Source organism: Sander vitreus, chromosome 15, assembly GCF_031162955.1.
Source record: "Sander vitreus isolate 19-12246 chromosome 15, sanVit1, whole genome shotgun sequence".
Taxonomy (NCBI): Eukaryota; Metazoa; Chordata; class Actinopteri; order Perciformes; family Percidae; genus Sander; species Sander vitreus.
The window spans coordinates 13,201,462-13,214,129 of NC_135869.1; the positions used below are offsets into that span (position 1 = coordinate 13,201,462).

Sequence of the window (12,668 nt, forward strand, 5' to 3'; positions counted from 1 at the left end):
CTCTCTTATTTTCCCAGCTCCAGGGGAGAACTCACTGCACAGTATCACATTTCACACTGCAACGTCCAGATTCATCTCTCTCAAGGCCCCTACGTGCAATGCAAAGAACACCCATCAAATCCCTCATTCTTAAGTCACAGCAAAGCCCAGGCCTCTCCCCCTTCACACACAAACTGTATACTTTTAGAGAAAACATAAATATACAAACTGATACGCAGAATATTCAGCGGCTGAAGCCTTGTGGACCAGAGGGCACAGAACAGATAGAAAGCTGGGATTGCATGAGCCCTGCATCTAAGCCTTCGATCCCCAAACTCATATTTTATATATTTTCAAGGATGACTGAAAGCGTCCTCTGTCAGTAACTGCCACACACAGTACGGTATTGCAAATATACATAAACCATGTACTGTACAGAACAGTAGAACCCACACACACAGACATACTGTGGAGCTTTCCCTCGCTGAGCTGAAAACACACTTGTAGAATGTGAAAAGAAGTGATTTAGTGAAGCCCTGAAGATAGGTAAATAATGTATTCTGTTTAAGCCGCAGAGAAACAAACTGACGCTGCAAAGGAAATGCTCGCTGTGTGTGTGTGCCTGTGTGTGTGTGCCTGTGTGTGTGTGTGTGTGTGTGTGTGTGTGTGTGTGTGTGTGTGTGTGTGTGTGTGTGTGTGTGTGTATGTGTTTCGAGCATCAGTGGAATGTTTGAGTGACATGCCCGTTCTTGCACTGTAACCTGCAGAATGATACCCGGGGACAACTTATACTCAGTCACAGGCAGCATGAATAAGGAAACGAAGAGACAGATGGCCTCAGTAACATCTGTACAAGATTTGGGATGAACAGAATATGAAAAGTAACGTCTCCTGTGTTAGACGAAAGTCTAATGTGAGATATTTAAGGGAAATTTAGTTCTATCTCATGTTCAGCTTGTCAAATCAATAAAGGCACATGCAATTTATTTTAATGTGTGGGGACAGCCACCACAGCTACCGGTACATTCTAGAAACATTAAACAAAACACCATATGCATGAATAGAAGAGCTTAACCTTGATCTTTCCCTCTTTTACTTTTATTTTCTAGGCAAATTCTGACCACATGGTAAGGTTGACTTCCAACAACACAAAATGCCAAAAAGGGTCAATCATTGAATCAAACAAAACAATTAAATTGTACATCACATCCGCCTTCCAATCACATACACACTCAGCTCCTGTGCTTAAAGCCCAAAATGTCCTCATCTTGTGCCATCTGTGACAGGGCAAAGAGAAAAATGACACCATCTGTGAATCCCTGGCAAGGTCTATGTACTAGTGGCTATCATCAACCACAGTGGTAAAAAAAGACATCAGAATATAACAAGCCTGTCTATACACACTGGCCCATGTTGTTCATAAACATCACTATAAAGGCCAAAAGCTAGACCATGTTATAGAATGTTCCCCAGCTTAGAGGTTTCTTTCATCGTGTTTTTGGGGGGCATTTTAGGCTTTTATTTGTATAGGACAGCTGAAGATGTGAAAGGGGAGTGAGAGGCGGAATGGCACGCAGCAAAGGCCCACAGGGCGAAGTCGACCTGCAGCAGCTGCGCCCATGTATAGAGGTTTACTCCTCGACGCAGCCGCTGCATGTTCGACTTCGCTGCAGGTTCGACTCCACCAGGTGAGCTACCCAGGCTCCCTTTCATACTGTTTTTAGCAGGCGAAAGATTTCTATGACTTTTTTTCCAGTATAATGCATTGTGCACCTTGCATCAGGTTTTTGCAATGCATTGAGTTCCATGCAAGTACTTTTCCACAGCACTGCTTTGGCCCAGAAGATAAAGTAGGCAACACACAATGACAATGCTAACATGCTAATGTTTTGGAGTTATAATGTATGTAAAAGCTCTGCATCTGCAGGAAAGGAGTTCTATATCACTGACAGTTTTTCTACAACCATATTGACTTTAAAGGGTATAGTTCTCATGAAGCAAAGAGGCTTGTTTTCTTACTTGTTTTTTTTTATTTTTTTAATATAACTGCTGATAAAATACCTGGATTTCGGAAGCAAACAATGAATAAAGTCTGAAGAAGAAAATATTACATTTGAAATAATAAGAAAGCAAGACTACAAATCGAACGAGATATTCAAGACCATCTTTCATTATTTTACAGTTTTTGATGTGCAACTGATACATTTCAGTCAGTACCAAAATAGTATTGAGGTTTGACACCCAGCACTGTTACCTTACATGACTGAACACTGTGAACTGATCATAAGATAATCTCATCATGTCTTTCCACTATGCCTTGACAACACAGCAGGCTGCTCTCCTTTGTAGACCTCAAAAGAAAACAAAAAGCACTTTGTGTTGTTCAGCTTTCAGAATCTGTGAATATAAGATAAAGCCCGCGATTGTAAAGTCTATAAATAAGCGGAGGTCCGTGGTTGGCTGGGTCTTGACATGGTACAGGTTAGACATAACAAAAAGAGTTGAAGAACGCAATAAAAAAAAATAAAAAATGAAAAGCGGAGCAGACAGAACCCAGGAACTACCCTGGCACCCACGCTGACAAGGGAGAAAAAAAAATATAGAAACTAGACAGCATAAGAAAGCCAGAGGGTTTTTTTCTTCAGCAGCTCCACAAGAGAAGTCTCCGCTCAAATCTATAAAGTATAAGTTCAAACCTCCAAACACATGCGTACACTCTTGCATGACCACTGTATTAGACCTGTGGTGAAAAATGCAGCAGTATGTACTTTCAGTTAAAGTAGAGATAACTGGGGCTAGCAATCAATATTTTTGAGTTATTTTCCTGCAAGAGAACTTTTGCTGTTCATGATTAGGTTTGAAACACACTGATGATGCCGGTGTGTCTACACATACACATGCGTGTGTCAAAAAAGCTGCAAGGCAGCTTGGCTTGTATATGACTCAGACTATGTACAGACAGATAGAGTATACTGTAACACCTAATAATATCTATGATGTCTTAACATCGCTCTGGCATGCCTTAATGCAGATCCACCCACAAGGTCATATGGTCAAGTTGAGTCATTTCCTTCCTCCTGCAATTCCCTGGTCTTACTGTTTTCTCTCAGGAAGCAGATCTGAATTTCTTCTGTCGCGGTTAATTCTTTGTAAGGGAATTGTCTTTCGTTTAATTGAGAAAAGCTGTGCAAGAATGTTGCAACATTCACCGTTAAGATTTAGGATCAGAGTGACTGTGACTGAAAATGATCTCGGTGAGTTCTGATCTCAGGCACAGAGACGGTTGCAGCATACCACCCTGGGCAGCGGCAGGAGGAAGAGGAAGAACAGAAGAATGAAATGGTGCGGACGTGAATCCAGCAGGCCTAACCTAACAGATTGACTGTCTGAGTAAATAAAGCGAGCCTGATTAGGACTTGGTGCTGGTCTTAGCTGTTGCCATCCTTTTCTGCGGTTTTTAATTAAATTGGGTAAGGAAAGACAGCCAAAGAAACAGAGCCGACTCAATCTCCTGTGTTTCCTTCACATCAGTGGGATTACCTGGAAAAAACCTTGGATTCACACTTAAGTGCACTATAACAGGATGGGAAACCTGATGCACAGGCATTACATGTCGTGACAGAAAAAAATAAAAGAATGAGAATAGCACAAAATTAAACTTGACTCTCATGAATAGCTTTGAACGTTGAGCTCACGATCCCACAATGGATAGTTGTGGACTTCAAACTGCTTTCAAAATGGCAATGTTAAAAAATGAACACGCACATTTTTTATTTTGGTGAACTGTTTTGATGATTGCAAACTGTTTCATCATCCTTAGTCACACAGCACTCTTCTGAGTGTGCCGTTACATACCCTTCCAGTCTTACTGCACACAAAAAATGCCCCGTTCTACAGGCAGTAACAACAGGTCAGAGCAAAGCCAGGTGCAGCACCTCTCACAAACATGTTGTCCTATTTATCCATCAGACCACTGTTCCTTCAGATGAACCTGGGAAAGATCCAGCCTGACAAATCTGAATATTACTCATCCTTACTTATGTCCTTGAAATGACAACAGCAATCCTGGGAGAGCCAATACCCTTCTGGTATCATCTCCTGATCAAACCAATGTCCTGCCCAGAGATTTACATTAAAGAGAAAATACATTAAAACTTCAGCACCCTGCCCCCCATATGGTGTCATCACTGTCGCACACGTCTGGCATCAATCATCAATATAAGGAATCACCCCAAACACACCCTGGACTGGACCCTGGACACACCCTGGAAATCATGCTTCAAAAACTCAGATATAGACCTGCTCTATCATGTCTCCCATAACTACTCAGACTATGACTGATCTATTTGATATTTCCCTGCTTTAGATCTGCTCTGATCTGATACTTTAATGACAGCGTTGCAGCTTCAGGTGATAAGACATTTTGGAGAGACAAGAGAAACTTACTCGGTCCATCAGATAACCTTGAAGTAACAAGCCAAACACAAACATAAAACATATATAAATCACAGTTCCTCATTTTTTAAATTCACTCAACTGAGATGTTAATCCCTCTTGTTCTAGTAATGTATTTGGGGCTTTTGAGCTCAGTTTTTCTCTGTGGGTGACTGCCCTTGTTCCCTGTTTGATGCTAAACTGTGGCTTCAGATACAAAGAGGCCTATTTGAGATGTTTGTATTTTGCACATTGCTGCTTTGGGAGAAGCAGCCAAAAGAGCAAGCGATGATTCAGCAGCCAGACGTCACCACTTCACATCTTTTGCTGCCTCCTTTTCAACGCAGTGCAGATCTCGGTTCTCCAAAAATATCTAAGCGTTTAGTTTGCGGGTGCTGCTGCAGGAGACATGGGAATTACTTTAAAATCCTTAAAAGAGAGATTTTATTCTAACTTTCTGGTTCTCGATCTATATTCCATTACTTTGAATTACATTTTTTGGAGGGAGCGTTTAATCTACGTAAAGCCTGTGATATGAGCAGTGAGGCGTGGATACACTCTTCGTTCCAATTCTCATCATCATCATCACCATCTCAGATGATCACTAAATGTGATCAGTGTTATAAGTTCAGGCTTGCACTGAGGGGTCCTCAGTCGTCGAGAGGATTAGCCAAATCTCACACTAGCTTAACAAAAGCCAGGAGTGGAGGCAGCCTGACCACAGGATTCAACAGGGGTCAGAAATGTAAGACACTGTGCTCCTGTCTGACAGATCACGTACAGCTATTTCTATACAGGCTTTAAGTTAACTTTTGAAATGTCACAACGAAAAACATTTAATTACTTGCGTTTCTTTCTCCAGGAGGCTTTCTGAAAATATAATATGTAGCTAAATACAAAAGGTCAAAAATCAATTACTATTGTGCGTTGCTTGTAACTGTCAGATGGCACTACTGACATTATGAGACAATTCAAATGTACTAAGAGTTTATTCTACTTTCTAGAATTGCTAATCAATTTGTTGCTGCTGCCTAAAGATAAAAACAAAGGCATGCACTTGTAATTGTTGAATAAGATTAATAAATGAATGGCCATACCATCAAACCTGCCTTAAACATACAAAACATCAATATGCAGGAGAACAACTACTGAACAATTTATCAAGCTGATCTTGCCAAGCAGACATCATTCGATCATTAACAAATGCATGTATGCTCTTTATTAAAAAAAAAATAATTTACAACTCAAGTGAGTTTTAGGGCTTCTGGGGATATTTAGGAAATAACACCATTATTTGGTTACAAATACAAGTTTTTGAGAGGTCTGGGTAAGCCCAAGCTGAATCTACATTCCAACTCAAACAACAGGCTGTGCAGAAAAAGTGGGCCCTCCCTTTCTATTTGCATAAGTCTATGTCATTTAGACACTTGTTTTGCATGTGAAGCGATAACTGACAATTTTCTGGAAAGTGCAAAATAACCGAAAAACCATATTTGTGGGTGTCTTAACTAATTTCCATCCCAGTTAATGTCACACTACACATTTAGAACACAGCGACCAATTCTTTTCACAGGGTATCTTAATACCTGAAGTACCTGAAAAGCAATGCCTTAATGCCAGGGTAAATCTTCTCATCATATAGGCTACAAGTTCCCCTGAGGGGACAGATATTTTCAATATGATAATGTAACCTGTCACAGTGAAAACATTCTCCACATTTGAGGAACATTCAGATAAAATGACCTAGCGACCATCCCTGATATCAATCTTGCTGAACCCCTGTAGAATGAATTAAAAAAAAAGACCATCCACCCATCAACCTCGGGCAGTTATGAGAAGCATTCATGCTTGCATGGCCATCTTTAAAGACTGGGACACTACAGGTCCTCTGTTGAGTATCTGGCACGATGCGTGTGGGAGCTGCTATCTGGGCAAGAGGTGGTCAAACACATTACTGAACTGCTTTTTATATTTAAATGGTCAGTGAGTGGGGAAGGATGACTTTGATATTGGGAGCAGCATTTCAGTGCTTGTGGTTATTTAACATCACTTTTTGTGCCCTGTTTCTGTGTTTCTATCAGTTCACGAGAGGAATGTTTGGAGATGCAAGGGTACCAAAATTACACCACAAGGTTTTTAACGCAGGATTTTCTATTCTTTAAAAGCCATGAACATGGTTTTCTCAATATCCCCTGAAACTCAAGATTCCAACTGTAGTTGACCTAAATAGAAATGAGTTGAATCTCTTCTTTTTTAGACTGATTAAAAATCAAAGTATCACCTCCTCCTCTCAGATGTTCTCAATTTTCATTCATTCAGAGAAGCTTCCACTCTGTCGACAGGACTGACCGATCCATAAACCAATCATGCATGTCCCTTATTGAACATGCCAGTACACTCTTTAACTGATGAGGGGCACGATGGGTCATATTGGCTCAAATCTATTATATGAGGTCATGAAAGAGATGAATTGATATCCTGCCACTCATGGAGGCAGAGTGCGGACATGGATGGGAGAGAGGACCTTAATTATACAAGACAGACTGATAACCGTGTGATCCTTATTGATCTTAATTTCCAATGGACATTAAATGTGTTACATCATTGATGTATTTCCTTCTTTTTATGTTACTTTTAACCCAACCATGAACTCTCTTTTTTTCTTTTTCTTGCAGATCTCTGAAAATAAATGTTTGACCTTTAATTTGCTGTTAAGGTTAAGGACTCGACAGAGAGCAGGGAAGAGGGGGGTACAAGTGAATAAAGAAGAAGGGAAAGATATGGTAAATGCTTGGGAGAGATGCCATAATAATAATAATAATAATAATAATAATAATAATAATAAGATGCAATAGTGTCGTCCTTATATTCTTTGTAAAATCCTTCCCTAGTTGTGCTGGCTGTCAATTCCCTCCACCCAGGAGCCAGGCTGGAGCTGGCCTTGCAGCTGTCCACAGTCCAGCATTACATAACAAGGCTTCATCACAAACCCCCCCTTTGCAGCCTCTCCACCATGACGCTGTCACCCCGCTGAGGAAACGGCAAGAGGACAAAGTTGCATGCCCACTTAAGGGACAGACACACAAACTCCTTTTCTAAGATTTGCTTGTTAAGGGGTCAAGTTAATAAGGTAATGCAGTGTGGTAATTGCTCATTTGCTTCTCTATTCCCATGGACCCGTGGCCCCTTTACCTTTCATACCTCCACACACACACACACACACACACACACACACACACACACACAGCAAAGTGCTGCTCAAATGTGGGTGGCTGTGCTGAATGGGGATATCACGAGCATTGGTACTACTACCAACATTCTGAAAACATGACGGTACTCATTTTTCTACAGTAACCCCCCCAAGCCCACAAAAGTTTAAATAAAAGGAATTAATGTTTAAGTATTATTATTATTTTTCTTGTCTTTTTTTAAGGCTGTTTTCTGGTTCTGCGTCAACTCCATGCCATAGCTACGCCGTACCTACGGCGTCGTGACCCTTTCAAAGTTCTGCGTCGGGGTTGCTTTGCATCGCGGTGCATTTCATCACCATAACGCTAGGGGGTGATAAGTCTGAGGTTATTTGCGAGGTGTCTGCCAGTCAGTTTATGTTATGGTGGCAATCAAACTTTAGCACAACTGCCCACAAAGTACTGCTTGCTGGCGAAGTGCTAATTTCAAAACTTACTGACATATAGACACTTTACAAACGGATAACCCCGTCATAGTAACCAAATATGTCTGAGTTTATTTTAGGACTGCAACAACGAATGATAAAATTTGATTATTAAAAAAAGTTGGCAACGAATTTCATTATCGATTCGTTGTGTCGCGCGACACGCCACTCAGTCGCGGAGATAAAAGCAATTGAGTTGAGTGCCGTGCGGAGTGAAAGAAAAGAAAAAAGAGCAGAGCGGGGGTAGAGGAAATACGGAGAGAGACCGGAGAGACCCGTAACGTTGTTCTGAAACACATGGCGGAGGCAGAGAAATTAGTTCGACATAAGTCATTCAAGGTGTGGGAGCATTTCACACTACATAAATCGAAAACGTGTTAATTGCAAGATAAGCAATGATTCAGCACCTCCTAAAACGTAAATATGTTGGAGTCCTTGATGCGGAGGAAGGGAGTTCAACAGCAGGTTAAAGTCACTACAGAATCCTACTTTTGTTCCGTTTTGAAGTGAGGAACGTAACGTCTCTCTTCTGGTGCTGGTGTGGTGTTTACTCGTTATCCAGCTTGACAAGCATGACAAGCTAGCGTTAGCTCGTTAATAACAGTAGTAAAGCACACGTTTTTATTCACTCGCCTTTTTTGGCCCATTAATTTTTCAATCTATTGTCATGTATATATTCTGTGCTTTGTCACATATCAGTTATTGTTGACAAATATATTGTGTGTGTTGTACTTTTTAATCTCATTTTAAAGTTCTTTTATAGCACTTGGTCATCTTAAGCTGTGTTTAAATGTGGTGTACAAATGAACTTAACTTGCACTTACTACAATGATGGTAATAATTTAATGAATAAGCTTCAAGTGAACGTGTGTGTGTGTGTGTGTGTGTGTGTGTGTGTGTGTGTGTGTGTGTGTTGTCTGTATCTGCTCTTTGGGTTACTTACCTTTACACAACTATTAACTAAAACAACAAGTATGTATGTAAGTATGTATTGAGTTGATGTAAATTAATGCTTTTTTGTTTTGTTATCCGATTCATCGATTAATCGAAAAAATAATCGACAGATTAATCGATTATTAAAATAATCGTTAGTTGCAGCCCTAGTTTATTTGCAAAGCTTATGTCAGTGAACTAGCATGTTGCTACTCCCCACAGTAGGCTGCTTGAAACACCGACTATCAACACACAGGACGAGTTGACCAATCACAGTCCTTGCGGTTTGCGTCGCCTCGGCGCAAAGTTACAAATTTTTGAAGGTGCATGTCGAGCTACGGCGGAGGGCTCGGAGGGGGGTTCGCAGCGACGCAGAGGGGTCTGCGGGGGTACGCCATCGATTCGACACAGAAGCATAAAACAGCCTTTACACTGTGGTATCGACTTTGGCATCGAGTTTCGTGTACTTTTGTTTGTATCGGTATAGGCTACTAGATTTTTGGTATTAGTGCTGAAGCTATACATGAACCAAGTCTACAGAATGGCTGACCTAGTTTCCCACCATGCTCTGCTCACACAGTGCGTATCATTTCTTCACTATAATATGCAACACATCTTTTTAGAGGTGCTCAGGCAAATCAAACCCTTCTTGGACACACCTGCTAAACATGAGAAAGTATCAAACGGTTCAGGTTCTGTGTACAGTTTCCCTGTATCAGCTTAGTCAGCTGATCAAGAAGAAGAGCCTTGGATATGTCAGTGGACTTCTCTGAGAGTATAATGAATCACTACTGGTGTCATTAAATGCAACCGTAGAGATTCACACTCAAGTCAAGTGACAAGAGTCCACCAACATTTAATGGCATGCCAGACAATGACACTCAAATACCTACAGTATGCAGATTATTTTGAATTTCTAAAACACAGATAGTGTCCTTCCTGCGCAGTGAGATCATGGCTTTATTATGGAAACTACACATCAACAGCCTCAGGTGTAGTTAATGGGTTTGTGCATCACCGCCACTGATGAACTCATTTTTAGAGCTGTCCCTGGTTATTTATAGAGACAATACAAGAGAATTTACTGTACTTTATCACACTACGCTAGCCAAGCTCGGCAGGATTACTATCTAACATCATACGAACAAGATATTCAGTGAATCAGTCTTTGAAGGCTTTTTATCCATCACATTCATACAGCACAATCCCCTCCAGCTTTCCTGTCATGTTTTGCTCATGAGCTTCACAGAGGTGGACTGATTGTTTCTGGAGGAAGACTAGGGATTTAAGGCTTTCGAGATGTGATATGTTTTTTTACGAAGAACAAATGTTTTCGTTGTAAATACCAATGAATGATCAGGATGAAAACAGCAAAGAATTGTACCTTTATTTAGATTAAATTGTGTTGACTACATGTAACATTAAAACAATGGAAATATGGAACAAACAAGAATTAGCCAGTGTTCTGGTGTCAGTTGCTAAGCAAACAAGGTCTGATATGACAGAATGCAACTCTCCAGTGTGACCCACCTACGCAATACTTGTATCTCCACCAAGGACCCCATGTCCAAGTCTGACGTGCTGACGGCTTGCGCTTTGTGTTGTAAAAACAATGCATTACTGTGCACTAAAAAGCATAACATGGGGTAATATTATATAAATCATTTGAGGAAACTTGCCATCTTGCCTATGTCGGTGTGTGGAAGATCAGTTAATTAACCTCCAGTAATGGGAGCACTAATTAGGGCTGGGAAACCATTAAAAACATTAACATCACACTATCCATTACTGAAAGAGCTATATGGAAAGAGATGGCCCACAAATCAGGTTTATATTAGGCAAAAGTTCCAAAGCACACCAAATTCTGTGCTCCATCTGTTTTCGCCAAACCCTGCTATTACTCCTACAAAAATGAAACCTGGGTGTACTGCAACTCTACTGAAAACGTTAGTGTTCTTGTAAAAGCCCTACATTTTAACACAGATACCTTTAATATGCAACCTGCATGTTTGAGGAGTTTATGACGTTTTTATCAAGATGAATATCACAGCTGACCTCATCGTAAAGTGTCTGTTTATTTCATCAGTGAGTTTGGCATACAGCATGCAGGGACCTCCACTAAGTATGACTTAAAACAGTATAGCCTAAGTGAAGATTTAAGTATTTCTTATTCTCCATGAGTGTATCACATTTCTGCTTCAGGGACATACCGTCTAATTCGGGGTAATCCCATAATGCATTCTCTCGTTGTGTTATAAACTTCTACAGAGAGATGCACAAATTATTTTTTTCTGAAGTACCCAGAACTCTTAAGGACCACTGGAAGTGTCTGGACCACAGTTTAGGTAGGCTAACTGGGCTTATTTATGCCTGAGCCTTTTATTGCTTTGTTAAGCTCTAATGTGCCACAGCCACTTAACAAATTCCCCTTGTGTCACCTTGACAATCGTTGACAAGAATTAAGTGTTTTAATCAACCAACCTTCATGATGCCGCAAGGTATGTTTCCAGCTCCCTGACTTCTCTCGGCGGAATTATCACGGCTGCCACTCCCGGTCCTTGGACTGCCGTGCTCCCTGTACCGCCCATTGGTGTAAACTCCTTCGGCCCCGTAGCCCTGGGCAGCGGCCGACACCTCCAAGTACGCCCGGGTACTGGTCAGAGTCAGCGCGGCCGCACCGCCGGTGATTCCCGCTGTATTGGTCGCGCCCTGGGCTGGCGTGGCGCCGATGATAGGATCCAGAACATGTCCCGACACAACATCTGAAGCGTGTACCCCTGCCATGACCCGTTACAGCAATGCCCTTCCCTGCTCAGTGTAAAAACAGCCCATCTCAAAGCATGATGGACTTGCTGTCCAGGACGGCTCGTCTTCTTCTCTGGATCACTACTGCTGGTAGGCTACATCATCGGACGCACCGTAGCGCCTGAAGCCGGATGGTCGGAGCCGTCCAGGTCAGATAATGAGCAGACGGCGTACCCCGCACGCGACCTCCTCCGATTAGCTTTCTGGAGGCGTGTGCTCAAAAGCCATGTGAATACTGATTTATATGCTGAGGGTTTGCTGCTTCCGTTTATGTTTACAGCTTGCACTTTCGTCTCATTGTCCTCAGAAATCTGTTTCGCTCACTTCGTCCGCTTCTTTGGACTCTCCGCTGTGCGCATCGCCTCGCGTCCTGCTCACTTTCGCAGTGCTTGCAAACAGGAGAGCTTCCCCTTTCACATGCATCCGCGGGACAAATTCAAGACTGCGAGAGCGCAATCGCAATAAGACCCAAAACGCGTGCACACATAAGCACGTGCGTGTACAATGAAACCCAGACGTGCGCGCGCACTATCTCCCCAGTATCACACAGACTATATTGAATGTGTGAGTTCAAGGCCAAACATTCGAAAACTCCTTACACACTCACACTCTAGGCGCTATAGTTTTATTTTTTTATATAGAAAAAATATCAACATTTGATGTGAAGAACCCCATGGAGCTTGTCACTCACTCACAAACTTACTCTACACCATTCAGCAGGCTCTCCATAAGAGGGGGCTATAGGGAGCTTCACTCTTTAAAAATCAGTGAAAACTGGATTTTTAAAAAGTATATTATAAAACTATCTGTATGTATACCAGATTCCCAACGTTTCATTTTTCTC

The 12,668-nt window shown here is 41.6% G+C and overlaps 1 protein-coding gene across 1 annotated transcript in view; it reads right to left on the reverse strand.

Annotated features, from left to right (window-relative positions):
- The window catches only part of LOC144530784 (inactive phospholipase C-like protein 2), a 68,258-nt gene extending 56,159 nt beyond the window's left edge, over window positions 1-12,099 (reverse strand). Inside the window, exon 1 of the mRNA XM_078270508.1 lies at window positions 11,501-12,099. Within this exon, the coding sequence (XP_078126634.1) occupies window positions 11,501-11,803 (303 nt within the window). The 5' untranslated portion in view covers window positions 11,804-12,099. The remainder of the gene's footprint in view (window positions 1-11,500) is intronic.
- Between the last annotated feature and the right edge of the window lie 569 nt (window positions 12,100-12,668).